The 19,909-nt window shown below is 45.0% G+C and overlaps 1 protein-coding gene and 1 non-coding gene across 2 annotated transcripts in view; one reads left to right on the top strand and one right to left on the bottom strand.

The window, feature by feature from the left end:
• LOC115642159 (coiled-coil domain-containing protein 33-like) overlaps positions 1–19,909 on the bottom strand; it is a 291,133-nt gene that overhangs the window by 245,404 nt on the left and 25,820 nt on the right. Inside the window, exons 3-4 of the mRNA XM_030545599.1 lie at positions 12,689–12,822; positions 1,451–1,560 (exon numbers count right to left, since the gene is read on the bottom strand). Of these exons, the coding sequence (XP_030401459.1) occupies positions 1,451–1,560; positions 12,689–12,822 (244 nt within the window). The remainder of the gene's footprint in view (positions 1–1,450; positions 1,561–12,688; positions 12,823–19,909) is intronic.
• On the top strand, positions 8,495–8,566 carry TRNAA-UGC. Its single transcript has one exon. It is a non-coding gene; the product is annotated as a tRNA-Ala (tRNA).

The raw sequence follows: 19,909 nt of genomic DNA, 5'->3' as shown, positions 1-19,909 counted from the left end.
CATTAACTTAATGGCCTCACCTGACTCTTTGCAGGTTAATTAGAGTCAAGTGTTCTCATTAGCCTGGAGCAGCCCCTGCTCTGGTCAGTCAGGGAACAGAAAACTGTTAATCCAGTGGCCAGTATATCTGCCATCTGCTATTCTACTGTACTCAACTGGCCTGAGTCTATCACACCTTCCATACGCCCTCACCTGGCCTCCACCGCCTTTTCCACATGCCCCACTTGGGCCCTGCCTCCCCTCCTTTATGCCCCTACCCAGCCCTCCACTTCTCCTCCCTCATACCCTCACTCAGCCCCTTCTTTCCCCTGTCCCCATCTTCCTTTCCAACTGTGCATCCCTCACTACCTGTCCCATTCACCTGCATGCAGCCCTTGCCTCCCCTTCCACTCATAATTGTCTAACATCCCTGTGACAGGTTCAGCAAGGCTTACACAGAGAAGTAATGTTAGAGAAACACTGTATTTTAGCTTTGTTTACTGCAACATATAAGCTGGAAACATGCAAAGGAGCCAGCCACACAGGTCCAGCTCTCAACAGCTCCCCTGCGAGTTCTCTGTAAACCTATTTGAGAACCTGTGCCTACAACACAGGAGATCTGAGTTCTAGTCTTGACTCTGTTATTGGTTTGCTGGGTGACCTTGGGCAACTAGTTCCCCTCTCTGTGCCTCAGTTTTCCTGTTTGTAAGATAAGGATGCTGACCTCCTCCATAAAGCTCTATGAGAGCTAGGGATTATTTAATTAATATTCACAAAGCCTTTTGGGGTCCTTGGAAGGACAGCACTAGGAAGGGGAAGAGTGCTGGGATTTGCTTGCATTGTTGTAAACCTCAATCTCACCTGTGTTCTTGTCTCCCAAGAGGCCAAGTTAGAAAGGGCACTTCAGAGTTTGACATCATTATTTACTAACACACTCATTTCCAGGAGGAAAAAAAATTATTTCTCTCTTCTAAAGAGGCCCCACGAGCATTTTATTTGCTTGTCTCCTTCAGTGCATTCTCCAACTTGTGAGACTTTGAAAATCCTAAACTGTTTCCCAGTGGGGATCACAATGGTTACACAAGATTTCCTCTATCTGACTTCAGCCAACTCAACTAAGCAAGTCTTGTGCAAGTCTGTTTGTTTAAAAGCCTGGAATTAGATACCATGGGATGTGTGCAGCATAAGTTTATGATTACTAATTTTTATTATTTATGTTGTGGGAAGCCCCAGGAGCCCATCACGGACCAGGACCCCATTGTGCTAGGGCTGCACAAACACAGAACACAAGACAGTCCCTGCTCACAAAAGCTGCCCATCTAAATATAAGACAAGGGATACCGGGTGGAGACTGACAGAAAAGACAGATTGCCTACCCGATGGATAAATGGATGGGTGAAGTGGCAGTGAAACAATTTGACGCCCCCATACCCATATATTTCAGGGTGTGAATTAGTTGGCCAATGCTCACCAGCACCAGTCTCAAGTGGTAGTGGTGGAACGATCGGAGGTACCTCACAGGAATCTTGTAGTTCACTAGCATCTCCTTGGTGATTTTGTCGGCAACAGTCAGGATCACAGCTGGAAGGGAAAGAGCAGAAATACACATGAGGAAGTACAAAAAGGGACTTGGGAGAGGGTTAGAATTACTTCATATTGCTGAGCAAGGCTGGTGTTTGAAGACAAGATGCCAGATTCACCCCAGCATTTGGCATCACTAGAGGAGGCAACAGAAAGTCAGTCAGGATGTGGAGAGGTTGTGGTGTTGCAAACAGTTGCAACCTCCTCTCCACCAAGAGAGGTGAAGGGGGCCAGCCCTGTTCCAAAAGGAGTGGTCAGGAAGGAAGGGGTGTATCCACAGGGACTAGGAGATGTTCTAATTCTGTGCATCTCTGCAGCAGCCTTTACTAACCGGGCTCCTGTAGAGCCCTGTCTGTAACCAACCAGCTCCCCACCTCCATCAGAAATCCCTGAGAGAGGTTGGCAGTGCCACTATCTACCCTTCCCTCAGGGAGAACACCCTAGGGCACACAGGCCCAAACTGAGGCACTGGATCTAACCCCTGTGGGTTAAACAATATTGAGAAGCTACAAAGTCCATATTCCAGGTTTGTCAGAGAGGCCTGACACTGAAGCCCTTGAGAAGCTGGTACAAATGTGGTTTAGATTTTTTTTAAGAATATAGGATTTGCCTTGATCCATCTAATCTGCCTCCTTGTCTCTGGCAATGGCCAGTACTTAGTAGTTCAGGCAGAAGTGAGAAACTGCTATAATGCACCTAGACAACCATGCAGTCCTCTACGTGGGATGAAGGAGAATTCCTTCCTGATCCTCCCAAGTGATCAGCTTATACCTTGAAGCATGAGCTTTGATGACAATTATTATATGTCCCATGGCTGCAAACGTTTTGGTCATGGGATCATTCCAATTCTCTTTAAAAACCCAGTAATTGAGATAATGAGAAGAGCATCTCTTGTCTCCCTAGCCTTAGCTAAGGGTTGGTGGTAGTGTTGGTGGGGGGTAAACAAGAGAATTGCTTCATGATAAGGAACACGTTATCGTTACTCTATGGGTAGCATGCTTAACATACATGTTTAATATAAGGCTGGATAAAATATTTCAAATGAAACATTTTCCCATTGGAAAATGAGTTTCATCAAAATCAAAATTTTCTGAGGGAAAAGGTCACTGTTGGCAGAATTTTCCAGTGGGAAAATCTAAACACAACATTAATTTCAGATCATGTCACCATTATTCTCTGCTTCTGTTTGGATCAGCAAAGTGCCTCTTGGGTGGTGTTGTTCTCGGTCCCTGGGTCTGGGTCCCCATTCTCCTGTGTGCACTTCTCATCTGCCAGACTACATCTCTTCCCATGTACTGTGCTCTCTCCTGGGACTGAGCTGCTGTGATGCAGCCTATCTCAGGAACACCTGCCCCCTCCCCACATTGTTGCTTGGAAATGTCCATAAGCCAGTTCTGCAGCTCTATTCCTTGTGGAAAAGTCTGAGAGAATTCAAAAGAAAGGACAAGCTTTGTACTATTTGGCTTATAAACCACCCTACAGAATGTCATAGAGAATTAGACCCTGCTACAGAATTATAGAGACTGATCTGAAAAACTTCTTGAGAAAGGATCTCAGTCTTGATTAAATTTCATGGGAAGCTGCCCTGAGCTCACCACAGGACCACTCTAGATTGCCCCAACTTTGAGCAGCCTTCTATGAGCTCTTTGGCCAGGCAAGAATAGCCAAATCCTAGTCTTTCTCCTCCATGCCTTCTGCTCCAGCCCTACACCTGAGGCTGGGAACGAAGCTGTTCTTCACTGGTTGAAGAACTCACCATGATGGCCCTTTATACCTCCTCCTTTCCCCATGTGAGGCTTCTTTATGCCACAATGTAAACCATAGTCAGGGCTGTTAAAGGCATGTCACATGGGGTTTAAAATTGTGTTTTAACGTGTCAGCTAATACAACAATAAAGTCTAATATTGACAGAATGCAAACATTCACATCCCATCCACTCCAGAAATCACAAAGGGCGAGGGAGTTAAAACCCAATGAAAAACTCCAGCACAGACAAGTTCTGTATGATTAAAATAAATACATCGGAATGAAAGTTCAGTGTTGGCAATTCCTTCCTCTTCCCTGAGCGTCCCTGGATTAGTTCAGTACCAGGAAGAGCACCTCGCCACATGCATGACCCTGGGATGTCCTCAACATTTAACATCATCCAAAGCAGAGGGGCTGTTCCGTGCCCCATGGCAGAGTACAAGCAGGCAGCCATGCAGTGGGTTCTGCCTGCCAGTTGGAAGGGTTTTTGCACAGGCTTGGAGCAGACTGAAGCAGAGATTGCTACTGATGGCTGGCAGAGGAACAAGCAATGAAAGTACACAACCAGTGGCCTCATACCCACCTGGCACTGGTGCATGGGAGAAGCTGCTGTTCCAACCTAAAGGACATGCAGCCTGTCCACAGCATGGGGAGGTGGATTTTTCACCTTCAGTGCTGGAGTAGCAGCCCTTGGAACGAAGCCCTCTCTTTAGGCACATAACTGGTGCTGTTTGGGCAGCCACAGGCTCCCCTCAGACCACCTCTCCAGTAGACCTCACCCCTGACCATCTCTGTGGCAGAGAGGGCAGTCCATTCCTGAGGCACATTCATCCCCTGGTTCTCCCCACTAGAATGCAACAGCCTGATGTTATTCACTCCAGGGAGCTGAAGGAGTTAGCTGAAGAAATCTCGAAGCTTCTGGCAATAATATTTGCAAACTCATGGATGACCGGAGAGGTCCCAGAACACTGGAGAAAGCTAACATAGTGCCCATCTTTAAAAAGGGGGAAAAGGAGGAGTCGGATAATGAATTATAGACCCGTCGGCCTGACCTCAATACCTGGAAAGCTACTAGAGCAATGTATAAAACATCCCATTTGCGATGATCATTCCCAGCCAGCATGGATTTACTAAGAACAAATCATGCCAAACCAGCTTGATTTCCTTCTTTGGCAGGGTAACTGGTTTGGTGGATGGGGGAATGTGGTGCACATAATATATTTGGACTTCAGTAAGGCTTTTGACACAGTCCCACATAATATTCTGATAAGTAAGTTGGAGAAATGCGGGCTTGGCAGAACTACCATTAAATTAAACAACGACAAACCAAGAGTAAATATTATTGGAATGATGTCAGAGTGGAAGGAGGTCTCAAGTGGGGTTCCATGAGAGGTCTGATGTGGGTTTGATGTTATGTAACATCTTTATTAATGACCTGGATGTAGGAATAGAGAGCATACTGATCAAATTTGCAGATGACACAAAACTGGGGTGGAACTGCCCATACTTTGGACAATGGAGCTAAAATTCAAAGAGATCTTGATAAATTGGAGAACAGGGCTATAGACAACAAAATGAAATTCACCAAAGACACATGTAAGGTGCTACACTTAGGGAAGAAAAACCAAATCACAAATACAGGATGGGCGAAAACTGGCTTGGTGGCAGCACTGCTAAGAAGGATCTGGGAGTTGTGGTGAATCACAACTTCAACATGAGTCAGCAATGTGATGTTGTGGCAAAAAAAGCAAATAAAATTTTCAATTGCATTAACTGAAGCATAGCATGCAAGTCACAGGAGGTGATAGTACCACTCTACTCAACTCTGGTTAGGTCTCAGCTGGAGCATTGTGTCCAGTTTTGGTCACCAATGTATAAAAAGGATGCATAAAAACTGGAAAGGATCCAAAGGGAGTGATAAAGGTGATCAGAGGGATGGAACACAAGCCATATAAGCAAAGGGTGAAGGAACTGCATATGTTCAATTTGGAAAAAAGGAGATTAAGGGAGGATATGATAGCAGTCTTCAAATACTTGAAAGGCTGCCATTAAAAAGGTGGCAAAAAGTTGTTCTCTTTTACCACAGAGGGCAGGACCAGGGGCAATGGGTTCAAACTACAGCATAGCAGATGTAGAATTAAATCTGAGGAAAAACTTCCACATTGTTAGGAGGGGATTTGACTGTGCCCAGAAAAGTAGGTACTTGCAGGGCTAGCAGGCAACGTAGAGATGCAGAATGGAATTACTCACCCTGGAACTGGGTCAGGATTCCAGAGTCAACACCTCCACTCTTTAAAACAGCACTTGGGCATATTTTAGGGTGATCAGTGCTCAGGGTCTGTTTTATGTCCCATCCAAAAGCCAGCACTTCAGACAGCACAGTACCCCATTGGGGCACTGAACAATGCTGACTCAGAGGGAAGATAGCCATCAACACCATGTCTTGAAGGCAGCACTAGGGTTTCTACAGCAGGCCTCTCCTCTGAGATCCTACCCAGTCCAGACCCTGTTTACAATGGACACCATGCTGGCTCCCAGCCCAGAACAGGGATGGCTACACGCCATTTCCCTTGAAAGCCCTCCTCTGGGGAGGCCATGCAAACTGAATCTCATCAGTTGCTAGGGAAGCATGAAGCTTGATAATGGCTTGGAGGATACAATACTTGCAGCCTGGACCCCCATAATGCACAAGTCTGGCCAAGCTCAGCTGCATTGTGAGAGCTCACTGACCTGATTAGACAGCTCTGAGGCAGAGGAGGCCCTCGCTTTGTGTCTCCATGAAAGAAACATGCCTCATTAACTCCCAGCTTTGTCTTCCCCTGGTAGGGCTCCTTTGTGCCTCAAGTCACTTGAAGAAGTGGAGAGGCCTGTTTGGCATGTTGGACCTGTCACCCGAAGAATGGAATCTTGCCTCCCCTATCATTAACTTAGCCTTGCTTTCTGCTCACCCCCATCGTCGCAGAAACAGCCTGCTGCCACTTCCCCATAAAGGGATAACCCCCCTTGCACATCCCTCTTCACCTTCCTTGACAAACCACTGATTTAACCCCTTCGGTGACCCCAGTTTAACCCTATGGTATCACAGAGATGTCTGCTGCCCCCAGAAGAACCAGAGGGAGAAAACTACAAACCTTACTCCTTTGTCAAAGGCAAATCAATGAAAACCACCCCACATCTTGTTATGTTGCCATTTACACTTAGCTCTCTCTAACACCAGCCTAATTATTGATTGCACCGATGGACAATTTAACTCTTCTCTACCCAAGGCCCCAGTGCAGTGAAGCATTGAAGCACATGCTTAAGTCCATCCCAGTTCAGCAAAGCATTTAACCTTAAGCACATACCTAAAGTTAAGCACATGCTGAAGTGCTTTGCCAAACAGGCATAGGGTATGGCTACACTTGACATTTCAAAGCGCTGCCGTGGCAGCGCTTTGAAGTGTGAGTGTGGTCGGAGCGCCAGAGCTGGGAGAGCTACACCTTACAGGTGTAGCTTGCAGCGCTGGGAGCCGCGCTCCCAGCGCTGCGGCACTGATTACACTGAGGCTTTACAGCGCTGTATCTTGCAGCGCTCAGGGGGATGTTTTTTCACACCCCTGAGCACGAAAGTTGCAGCGCTGTAAAGCGCCAGTGTAGCCATGGCCATAGATTGCTGAACTGAGGCAACAGAGTCTCCTCTCTCCTTGCCTTTCCATCATCTGACTGGAGTTATAAGTTTTTCTGCTGTTACTTTTAAAAGACAGCTCAATATATATGCAGATTGTTTTTCTCAGAGACCTTTGTGGAAAGAGAAAGGACTTGCCATTTAAGCAGTAAGTGGGGTATGGCTACACTTGGAGATGTGCAGTGCTGGGAGTTACAGCTGTGTTCGTACAGCTGTGTAGGGAAAGCGCTGCAGTGTGGCCACACTGACAGCTACCAGAGCTGCAGTGTGGCCACATTTGCAGCATTTGCAGCGCTGTTGGGAGTGGTGCATTGTGGGCAGCTATCCCAGTGTTCAAGTGGCTGCAACGTGCTTTTCAAAAGAGGGGGATGGGGTGGAGTGTGACGGTGCGTGGGGGAGACAGAAAGAGTGGATTTTTGGAGCTGACACTATTCTCAGCTCCATGCCTTGCAAGTTCTAAGGACTGGAAGATACACAGTGCCTACCTTCAATCATTTTAAAAGTTTTGACCTTTCCCCCACCTGTCTCTTATTCACTAAATGCAAATTATGCACTCATAAATAGTCTTTAGACCATATAAGCAGCTGCTCAACACTACCCCTCCCCCCTCTCCTCAATCAAACAGCTGTGAACATTCCAAAGCAATTCCCCTGCTTCTGCTCGCTCGCTCGCTGGAGCAAAGAGCAGCTGTGTTTGTTTTTTAGCTAAGTAGGTACGGGGAGATCGGAGTTCAGCCATTCTTCCGGTTTGTTGTGGACAGGAATTCTGGGATACCTCCTAATACCCTGGAGGCCAATAACAGCGCTTTTGGTGGCTACACTTGATGACCAGCGCTGCATCACCAGTGCTGGAATCGCTACACCCCAAGCAAACCAGGTGTACAGCCAGCGCTGCAACCAGCGAGTTGCAGTGCTGGCCATGCTTTGCAAGTGTGGACACAGAGTGAGTTGCAGCGCTGTAACCCCATCACCAGCGCTGCAACTCTCCAGTGTAGCCATGCCCTCGTCCCACATTAAAGCCAATTCCACTAGTTGTCTTTGATATCGGATCACACTCCACCCCTTGGTGAGCCCTAAGAGTGCAAACAGGATGGTAAATGAGATGACTACTCCAGTGCTTACTTTGAAATGAAAGAGGTGTTGGGGCTCAAGCAATTATTTTACATTCAGAACTGATGCAGCAAGCCCAGAGGTGCCGGACTATGAATTGCCAAGCCTAGAGGTGCAAGGGCTCAGGCCTGGCAAGCCATGGCACAAATTAAGCACTGGACTCCTGATATCTTGGGTAGAAGAGAGGCAAGAACCCAGCCACAGAGGAAAAGAAAGAGAATAGAAGGCCAAGAAAACAGAAAATACTTTAAATCATGGTAAAATAGTTTACTCTGGTGTATGTTCATTACAATTTGATCCAGCAGGATACTGAACACTCTGACCCCAACTTCAGCACGTGCTGAATTGGAAGCATGCAAATAGCCTCACTGAAGTGACTAGAATTATTCTTGTGCTTTAGTGGCTTAAGCCCAGCTGGGGCTGTAGCTCAGTGGTAGAGTGCATACTTTGCATGTATGAGGCCCTGGGTTCAATCCCCAGCACCTCTAGCCTCTCTAAGGCTATGTCTACACTACAGCATAGAATTGAAATGACTAAAACTGATATTATAAAATCGATTTTATGCGTCCACACTAGGGCACATTAATTCGGTGGTGTGCATCCATGGTCCTAGGTTACCATCCATTTCCGGAGCGGTGCACTCTGGGTAGCTACATTAAAGGAATGAGACCAATAACTTTGATTTCCATCCACACTAACCCTAAATCGATATAGTAATATCGATTTTAGGGTTACTCCTCTCATTGGGGAGGAGTACAGAAATTGATTTTAAGAGCCCTTAAAATCGATTTAAAGTGCCTTGTAGTGTGGATGGGTACAGAATTAAATCGATTTAACGCTGTTTAAATCGATTTAACTGTGTAGTGTGGACCAGGCCTAAGAGGGGAAGGAGAGCTTAGTGATTTAAGCATTAGCCTGCTAAACACAGAGTTGTGAGCTCAGTCCTTGAGGAGGCCATTCAGGGAACTGGGATAAAAGTCTGTCTGGAGATTGGCCCTGCTTTGAGCAGGGGGTTGGACTAGATGAATTCCTAAGGTCCCTTCCAACCCTGATATCCTATGATCTAAGCCTTCTAAAACAGCAGGTCCACACATCTCCTTGAGGGTTGGGGCTGGACATGGAAGGTATTGGTTGGAGCTGCCTTCTTTGATGACAGCTGCTTTTTGTAGAACAGAGTGGTTGACCTGGCTACTTGACTGTGTCATTTTGAAGTGATGGCAGGGCTTTAGGAAGGGTGCATCTTCATTTGTTTTATCTAATTAGCTATTCATCTACCCACCCACATCTGGAACAGCACTTTTTATCAGCTATGTCTACACGTGGAGCTGGAGGGCAAATCCCAGCTCAAGGAGTGGAGCAGCGGGATGGGCTAACTGCCCTGAGTACATAGACATCCCCAAACATAGCATGCATTTGAAGTGGCTAGCTCATCCCACCACTCATGCTGCTGTGGCTACACTCTATTTTAACAGACTAGCACTATCAGAGCTTGCACAGTCTGTCTCCTCCAGCTGGGAGTCACACCCCTAGCTCCAAGTGTAGATATGCTCCAGGAGTTTTGCTTGAGAAAGGTCTGCAGGACTGGGTTCAGAACAGGGTCGGTGCTTCCATTTAGGCGACCTAGGTGGTCGCATAGGGCACCAGGATTTGGGAGGGCGGCATTTTGCCGGCCTCAGTGGCAATTCGGCAGTGGGGAGTCCTTTTGTGCTCTGGGTCATCGTCGGCAATTCTGCGGCGGGTCCTTCACTTGCGCCAGGACCCGCCGCCGAAGTGCCCCGAAGACCGGGAGCGCAGAAGGACCCCTTCGCCGCAGAACTGCTGCTGACGACTGGGATCACGGAAGGACCCCCGCCTAGGGCGCAAAAAACCCTGGCGCCGCTCCTGGCTCAGAATAGCTTGCAAAGAGAGCGCAATCAGATTTGTTAAACAGAAGTCCTTGGTTGCTAAAGTTATTGCATTTCCACGGGGAGCTCCTTGTAGGTATGAGTCCAAAGGCTCAATTTTTTCTCCAATGGGAGCAAATTCAGTTGCCAACACCAGTATCTCTGAGGCTAGAGACTTGTGACTGGGATGGAACACAAAACTCAAGAGCAGGGAACAGATCCTCAGCACCCAAGAGGGTGTGGTGCTCTGAGTCATCTAAAAGTAATTTTGAAAAATGATTTGAAAACCCAGAACTTAACAAGTCACCATCACATAAACTAGGATAAGATAAGAGGAAGAATGGCCCAGGGGTTAGGGTGAGAGCCTGAGAGTTGAAAGCTGGGTTGAATTCCCTGCTCTGCCACAGACTCCCCTGTCAGACCCTGGGTGCCTCAATTTCCCCTGTGTACAGTGGGGATAACAGCACAGCCCTGCCACATTCAGCTATTGGGAGGATAAATACATTGAAGATGGGGAGGTGCTCAGATACTAAGGGGCTACAGAAGTACCAATGGTAGAGAAGTAGGATAATTACACTCCCCACTAATGGTTCAAAATTAATGCAATCAGGGGATTATAAATCTCTCTCCTTTCTAAGTGGGATAATACACATCTGGGAACCACTGCAGGACAGAAATGTATCAAGACTGTGGGAGACTCTGTGCATTCTTGCCTTATACCTTGATGGGGCTTGGTCCTGAAAGGTGCTGAACACTCAATAAGCAAAGTACAGGCTTAAATTTAAGCACATATATAATCCCATTAATGCCAATGGGGCTACTGATGTGCTTAGTGTTGGGCACAAGTTTAAATGCTTCGCTGGATCAGGTCAGAGTGCTCTGCACCTTTCACAGTTAAGCCCTCACAGCACACCTCAGCAGTACTGCTCTCTCACTGTATACAAGTGTATGTGGCTCTTTAAATGGGAGAGACTGTTTTGTATCAAAACCTGTAGCCATGTTGTCACTCCAAGGTCACTTGAAGGGGCATGATTTTGAGGGTGGGTGCTTAGTGCTTTCTGAAAAGCAGATCTCTTGAAGGTATCCCAAAAACAGAGCCACCCAAAATGACAAGTCACTTAAAGATATTGACCTTGTGCCCTAATCCTACAATGGGCACTTGCACACACTGGTGTTTGCTCCTATGGAGCTCAGTAGAGGATTGAGGCCTTGCACTGCCTCTTATCTGAAACAGGATCATGTGGGCTACAATATTTTTAAGCAGTATTGTCCTTACTGGGGCAATAGGTTTTGATAGAAAAAAACAGTAATAATTTGACTGGCCAGTGACTAAGACAGGGTCATATGACCCTGTAACCTTATCAAACAAAGGCTAGGTATGAAGTAAATCACAGCGTCAGCCTCATTGGGGCTACAAGGTATTTTAAACTGTCTAATGAAACCTACAGAAACTAGACTGCTTAGTCTTCAGGAAGAATGATTTTTCCTTGGGTTGGCTTCCGGAGAGTTACACATGCCCACATTTAGAGGCTTTAAAGCCAGTAAAGGCTTATCCCTGACATCAACCAAACAGCATCAAACCAACCCAACAAGCCATCAACCCAAACAGCAATTGTTTTATGCTATATATCTCATCTCCAAGCATATATAGATATAGATACACACAAAGAGTGCCAGATCCTCAGCTGGTGTCACTCCACTGAAGTCAGCAGAACTGTGTTGATTTTCACCAGAGGAGAATCTGGCAGCTATTTGAGTCTCTCTTTGCACCCCCATTTCCTGTTAGCCTAAGGCAGCTAAGTAGAATAAGTACATCAAATGTTTTTTATTTCACTTAAGCAGCAGCGTTAATAGAATTACATGTAATGCTATGACTAATTTCCACTCGGCCTCAGCATTCATTTTGCAAGCATCTGATTTTAATCTAATCACAAACTCTAATGCCATTTACATTATTATAATTGTATACTTAACTACACTGTGATTGGAACAATCAAGCCACAAGGCCTAACCATCACTGCAGCAGGGAAGCTTCTAATTAGTAATGATTGAAAAATAATCAGGCATACTGTGGAGCAGAATTGAGGGGGATTGGCAAAGCTGTAGTCGGTGCTGAGATTGGAACCATACCAGGTCAGAATTCAGGTACACTGACATTGCTGTGTGCAGAGCCAGGAATGGATTGGCAGGTATGCTGCAGATCCACAGGATTGGATTTCCACAGCTATGGGGGAGTCCCAGAACATTGTTTCATAATAGGACTGAAGTGCATTGACAGAGCTATTCATGGGCCGATGTTGGTTCTATTTCCATGGTTACCAGGCAAATCCTGTCACAGCTCTGTGCCTCAGTTTCCCCATCTGTAAAATGAGGATCAAGAGACTGACCTCCTTTGTAAAACACTTTGAGATCTATTGATGAAAAGTTCTATATGAGAGCTTAACTTTGCAACCATATATCATGGGTGGAATTTCTTCCTGTCCCTAGCTGATGATCAGCTCATGCCCTGAAGCATAAGGATAGTTAACAATTGTATACACAGCTACACTTAAAGGGCTTGATTCCTAAGTGCCTTGCCTTTGGGAAGTCATTAGCCAATGCGCAGTGGGATGGTTCTGAGCTGGTCGCATTGGCACAGGTGTAAATGACTGGAGAATTAGGCTGTCTCACTGATATTCACCTTTCCCTCACCACTACCCACTATTCAGCTCTCTTCAGAAATCATACCTTCATGGCCTGCATCTTCTGCATCAATTTCCACAGTCACCTTCTCTTCCCAGGTTGGAGAGTGCGTAGGCTCAGAGGACACATGAGTCACCCCCTGGGCTTCCCTTTTCTTTTCAACATCTGAGCTGCTTTTACTAAGAAAGAAGAAAAAACAACGTAACAGCAGGGGTACATCCACCTGGACATGCACAAAGCCTTGCAGTGAACTGAAGACATCAGAGGAATGAATGCCCTTTCCCTTCATGCCCAAGCCAGAGACCTAATGACTTATATTCATATGGCCTGTTCACCTCAAAGCATCTCAAAGTGTATTACTGACTACAGGCCAAACTCATATCTGGCATAACTCCACTAAAGTTAACGAATGAATCTGGCAGGGTGTGTATATAAGGTTCATTTCCTCAATCTGCAAAATGCAGCCACCTCTGAGATAGAGCACAGAAGCAGTTTAACAGTGCATAGCAACACTACACATGTTGTAGGTGAAGAAATGAAGAACTTCTCTATATGAAACCTGAAGGGGGATTTTAAATAATCCAGAATGCAATTACCACTGAGGGACATTTCATAGCACTCCTAATCTTGCAATGAGAGCCCTGAGATACTGAATGACCACAAAATCCATGGGATATGCGACTAACCACAAAAGACCCACAGGTCTGTTTTAAATCTGTAGCTGTAGTGTTATAGCGTAGACCCTTAATACAGAGACAGAAGGGGTTCCTCTGTTGCTCTAGTAAATCCATTGCTCAGAGAGGTAGTAGCTAGATGAATGGAAGAATTATTCTGTCAAACTGGTGGTGTCTACATCGGCACTTAAGTTAGCTCACTACACTGCACAGGGCATGCCATTTTTCACATCACTGAACAATGTAGTGAAACCGACGTAACTTTGTAATGTAGGCGGCCCTGAGATACCTTAACTCAGTCCAGCGCCCTTTAATCCCAGGCTGAAGGACTTGTTCCATGCTGATGAAAAGGGAGAGTGCTACCTGCTGAGGCACGAAAACACTTCCTGCTGAACTTTTCCAGTTCTCACAGGTCTTCCCTAACAGAGCAAAGTGAAAGAGGAGTTTCATGCCAGATCAACATATACTGTCCACATCTGAAAAGGCCACAACAGATCTGGCCATCATGAAGTTACAAAGAACAAACAAGTCCTGATTATAAACCCTTTAAAACATCTGGTTCAGCACAACAGCAGAGAAGTTCTGCTGCCATTTAAAATCCCACACGAGAGCCGACTGGGACACTGAGCTTTTCACCCTTAGGCTATCGATTTAGAACCAGCCTAGGTTGCTGGTGAATAAAAGACACAGGCCTCAATCCTGCCTTGACTTGCTTACTGGCCATCTCATGAGGACCTGAGTTGTTAGACTCAGAATGTGTCGGCATGTCAATGGAGGATGGAATCCAGCTCAATTTCCCATATCAAAACTAGCTCTGCTGGACTGACAGCAAAGCCAGGAGATAGAAGTCTAAGAAGCACATGGTGCAGATCTGCACAGTAAAATAAATCTACTAGAATAATAAAAAAAGTGATTTGTGAATAATTTATATTTGATAACTGAGGGGAAAATGCGCTGGATAAATTGTTTACAAGTAATTCAAGCAGCTCTCAGGGTGAACAGTTTTCTGACCATGACTATCCTGTACACTTCCCCCCTTACATTTCAACATAGTAGGGTCATTGATTTACCAATGACAGGAATAGATTTGCCATGCCGATACTAAAATAGATTTAATAAAACAGCAAAGCCTTCTGAGATGAAAACTTGCCAAAGGTATATATTGTGGTGGGATGGATAGCTCAGTAGTTTGAGCATTAGCTTGTTTAAACCCAGGGCTGTGAGCTCAATCCTTGAGGGGGCCATTTATGGATCTGGGGCAAAAATCTGTCAGGGGGTTGGACTAAATGATCTCCTAAGGTACCTTCTAACCCTGAGATTCTATCATGAAGATAAGTTGGGGTGCAATAAAGTTTATCTTCTGGCAGATGTTGGTAACAGGGTTGCACAAAAAATTCCTAAAAATCATTTATTACAATAATTTAACCATTTTTCCCCAATAAAGAAAGAGGAACAGCAAGTTTGGCTTGGAACAGAGGTAAATTTGGTTCTAATGACCTTTTGCTTTTCTCTGGTGCCATCTAACTCAAAGTGCACTATCAACAATAATTAATATTACAAGACTCCTGTGAGGGGAGGGATAGCTCAGTGGCTTGAGCATTGGCCTGCTAAATTCTGAGTTCAACCCTTGAGGGGGCTACCTAGAGCAAAAATCAGTACTTGGTCCTGGTAGTGAAGGCAGAGGGCTGGACTCAATGACCTTTCAAGTTCTATGAAATAGGTATATCTCCAATTATTTGTTTATTTAGTATTATACCTGTTGCATAGATGGAGAAACTGAGGAACGGGAAGGGGAAATGAGTCACAGTATCTAGGATTAGAATCCAGATCTTTTTTCCCATTCTTAGTCCAGTAACTTGATCCCTAGATCCTGTTTCTTCTTCTAAAAGGTATATATATACCTTATAGATTTTCAGGCCTGGTAGGCAGTCTTCTCCCAATGAAGGACAACAGCTAAGTTTAGTTTGACATCATGTACCTGTTTCAGTTTGAGAAGGATTAGAAATGGTACCATTCCTGCTCCCCTTGTCAGCAACACTTCCAGTCATTCCCACACTCTCTGTCCCTCTTCCATAGCAGCAAAAATACAAGGATCACAAATAAGTGATGGGATTACATATAGGTGATGCAAGGATTGAGGGCTAATGTAAGGATCATGCCTTAATAAGGATACTCTTGCCCATCCCACGCACAATATTTGTATAGCAATAGTGCCCAGGGTCCCCAGGAATGGACCAGGACCCCTTTGTGACAGGTGCTGTAGAAACAAGACCCTTGCACCATGATTCTTTAGCTTGGATGGTGCAGGACAAGAGAAGGTCAGCACAGAGATTGCCAAGCACTGTTCACTTTAAAGCTTCCGCCTTCACTCAGGAGTGTAACAAGGAACTGTACTGAGCTTTCAGTTAGGCCTTATGTAATAGCAGATACATGGCAGTAATCCCCACTAACTCGCAAACATCTACCCACTAAACCCGAGGTGCATTGGAACGACAAATGGAGCCTACTTTCTGACAAGAATCCCTTAAGCCTTCCTAATGAATTGAGAGAGGCAAGCAAATTTCAATGGCTCCTTTCTTCCCTTCCTGCTCCTGCCTCCCTGTGTCCCTTATTAGGGCCGGTTTGATAATCCCATCCATGGCTGCCTGGATAAGGTCCCTCCGGGGACCAGCACTAAATGAGGCAGTTTCTTAGGGTCACATGTACAGTAATCACCTCTCTGCCCCACTTGCCTCCCTTCCAAATAGATTAGAGCAGGGGTAGGCAACCTATGGCATGCATGCGGAAGGCAGCATGCAAGCTGATTTTCAGTGGCACTCACACTGCCCGGGTCCTGGCCATCGGTCTTGGGGGGGCAGCTCTGCATTTTAATTTAATTTTAAATGAAGCTTCTTAAACATTTTAAAAAAACCTTATTTACTTTGCATACAACAATAGTTTAGTTATATATTAGTTTAGTTATATATAGACTTATAGAAAGAGACCTTCTAAAAACGTTAAAATGTATGACTGGTACACAAAACCTTAAATTAGAGTGAATAAATGAAGACTCAGCACACCACTTCTGAAAGGTTGCTGACCCCTGGATTAGAGTCACATTCCCTTCCCTCACCCGAGACAGAGCAGGAGGCTAAGCCATTCCTGCTAATCCAGTGGTTCTCAAACTTTTGTACTGGTGAGCCCTTTTACATAGCAAGCCTCTGAGTGCAACCCCCTCCTCCCAATAAATTAAAAACACTTTTTTATATACTTAACATCATTATAAATGCTGGAGGCAAAGCAGGTTTAGAGTTGAGGCTGGCAGCTCGCGATCTCCCAGGTAATAACCTTGTGACCTCCTCAGAGATCCCAATACCCAGTTTGAGAACCCCTGTGCTAATTGAAATGGGGAAGGGGAGCTGCCTTTGTGCCTGGCCTACAGATATCTGAGGGTTTCCTGACTCTTGGTCAGATTTGATTCCTGGTGCTGACAATGTGAGTTAAAAGACTTCACCCCAGTAAGAAAAGGTTTAATCAGTGTGATGTTGTGTGCTGCACCAGAGCATGCTCATTGAAGTATTGCACGCTTAAAATGTGCAACATGCAGTGACAGGCTAATTTGAAACTCCGTGAAAAGCTCATGAGGCCATAAGTGAAACAAGTCTCATAGTTCTCAACCTAATTTGTCTGCATCTCTAAATAGAGAACAATACTTGGCACAGTTGGGTGGGCCAAGTTCAAATGAAATCTAGACATGACTAGTAGAGCAAGGGTGGAGATCACAACTGATAACTGCCGGAGCCTACATGATTAGATAGAGGACAATACCAGGACTCAGTTCAGCAATGCAGTCAAGTATGTGTGTGAGTTCTATTGACTTCAGTGGGAACTAAGCATATGCTTAAAGTTTTTATCAATCAATCAATCATCATCATGATCAAGGCAAATCTTAAAGGAATCTTACAGATCTGGCTTGACCCAGATCGATCTCTAGCTAGGTCTTTAAGACAGTTTGGCTTAATGTTCAGTCTATGTCCATCACTGGTGCCCTTATAATGCTGCCAAAGCTTTTGGTGTCCATGTGATCACCAACCATGTAGTGTAAACACACTTTGTAATTCATTGAACTGCTATCCTAATAGAATGTCCATACCAAGATAGTTGACAAAACACAACCAAAACAACCAAAAACACAACTTGTCTGCCTACAAATATCTCTACTGCTGATCTTGTTCTGCCACTTAATACAGAGGAGTGGACAAAGAAAAACATGCTATGCTCAGTCAAGGCCCAGTTAGGATAAAGGGGAGGGAATGTTTAAACAATGTCTGCCTACACCGAGAGTAAGGATGACTAGCGTGCCAGCCTGGGACTCAGGAAACCCAGGTTCATGTCCTCTGCTCTGCCACAGACTTCCTGTGTAATTTTGGGCAGGTCACTTAGTCTCACTGTGCCTCAGCTCCTATCTGTAAAATGGGAATAATAGCACTTCCCTACCTTGCTGGACTGTTGTGAGATGCCTGGATACTGTGGTAATGAGGCCATATAAGCCATTAAGATACATGCGTTACAGCTAACTATGGCCAATATTACCATTCCCTCCATTACATTAGCATAAAAAAATCACCTTAATGAAAAAAAAAGACAAATCAATTTCCTTAAAAGTAAAGGCTGCAGGGACTGACATTAGCAGAAGGATCAGCAGTGAAATATTCTTAGTGTACAGACCTCATCCATATCTCCCAAGAGAAATGATGAAAGTAGGGCTGATTTAAAACTAGACTGTACCAGACACTAGGGAACAAGCTTGTATTGGCTGTAAACTGCGGAGTACCTCTGGAGGAACTTTGCTACAAACTGAAGCTCTGAACAATGGACTGAATGACCCATCCAAACTGTGGATGTACTCCAGAGACTTAACTTAAGCCAGCAGTTTATTCCATCACTACTACAAGCCTGAACCAAGAATTTTGCCATTACTGTATATAATTAATTCCATTTAACCAGTTTTAACTCTCATCTATATTTCTTTCATTTTATGAATAAACCTTTAGATTTTAGATTCTAAAGGATTGGCAACAATGTGATTTGTGGGTAAGATCTGACTTGCATATTGACCTTGGTCTGGGGTTTGGTCCTTTGGGATCGGGAGAACCTTTTTTCTTTTATTGGTTTCCATAACCATTCATGTCCATAAGGAGTGGCACTGGTGATGATACTGGGAAACTGGATTGTCTGAGGGAATTACTTGTATGACTTCTGGTTAGCCAATGGGGTAAAACTGAAGTCCTCTCTGGCTGGTTTGGTGGGTGCCTTAGTAGTAAAGGGCCCCCAGCCTTGGGCTGTGACTGCCCTGCTCTAAGCAATTTGTCATAAATTGGTACTCTCAGTTGTGTCCCACCAAAGGCCGCTTTATTACAGCCTGCTCATGAAAAAACCACACCCCTGACCAAACCCCCCAGCGTAGATACAGCTATGTCAATGGAAGAGGGCTTCTGTCAACATAGTTAATGTCATTCAGGGAGATTGTGTTCCTACAACAGCAGAACTCCTCCTTCGGATGATGTATACTGCATACACATTAGGGGGCTATATTGGCATATGCTCCATAGTGTAGACATACCCATATGTGACTTACACATGGTCACAGAGGTAGTCTGTACTAGAGAAGTGAATTGAAACTTAGTCTCCCAAGTCCCAAGCTAGTGCCCTAACCACTAGGCATGCTTCCTGCCATTACATTGTATTATTACCTTTCTGTATTTGACTTGTCTCTACCTCTTTGTCTATTGTAGCAGAGCATTTATACCTCCCTCATGATCATTGTATCTGAGCCCCTTAGTGACTTGGCTGTTATGCATAAGGCTATAACAATGATATCTTTTTATTCTAAAGGCTATTTCACACTCTGGAGGCTAATTATCTAAATGCACCAATGTGAGGACAGGTAGATATCTGGTAGTGAAAAGAGAGGGGAGGGTAAAGGTTAATGAATGGCATAGTTAAGATTCAAAAGCACATAAATAATAAATATTTCAAGCCACAATTAACAAGTGCCTAGCATTGACCAGCCCTACATAATTATCCATGTATATTGTTTATTTTCTGCATACCACAAGGGATGGTGTATCTCACACACATCAAAGTGTGGTCATCATCCTCAGGCGTAGTTCATATACTTCTTTTCTTCTCTCTCATTTAAAAAAGCACTCAGGAACTTAATTCTTCGTTAAACTCTCAAAGAGAGTTCCTTGTGGTTGATGAATCCTGTCCAGGGATTCAAACTGCTGCAGCACATCTGGAATGCAATGAGTTTGCTGGCCTCAGCTTTATCTGCTGGGGCAGAAACACCTAGCACAGAAACAAAGGGATAATGGGGTGGGTGAGGGAAGAGTTCTGCAGTCGCTGAGCTGCCCAATGGAAGCTGGGCAAAGCTGGAGTTTGGTCCTATGGGTTTGTACAGGGCCTAGCACAACGGGGCCCCTGATCTCAGCTGGGGCCACCAGGCATTAGGATAATAAAAATAAAACAAGAAGAAGAAATAAGCCACCTGTCAATGTCCTCCAGACCACTCTAGCTCTTGCTGACATCACCCTATCAAGATCAGGTTTCT

The sequence above is a fragment of the Gopherus evgoodei genome, unplaced genomic scaffold, assembly GCF_007399415.2.
Source record: "Gopherus evgoodei ecotype Sinaloan lineage unplaced genomic scaffold, rGopEvg1_v1.p scaffold_38_arrow_ctg1, whole genome shotgun sequence".
NCBI classification, from domain to species: domain Eukaryota; kingdom Metazoa; phylum Chordata; order Testudines; family Testudinidae; genus Gopherus; species Gopherus evgoodei.
The sequence above is the reverse complement of the archived record's forward strand: the minus strand, read 5'-3'. Positions and strand labels throughout refer to the sequence as shown.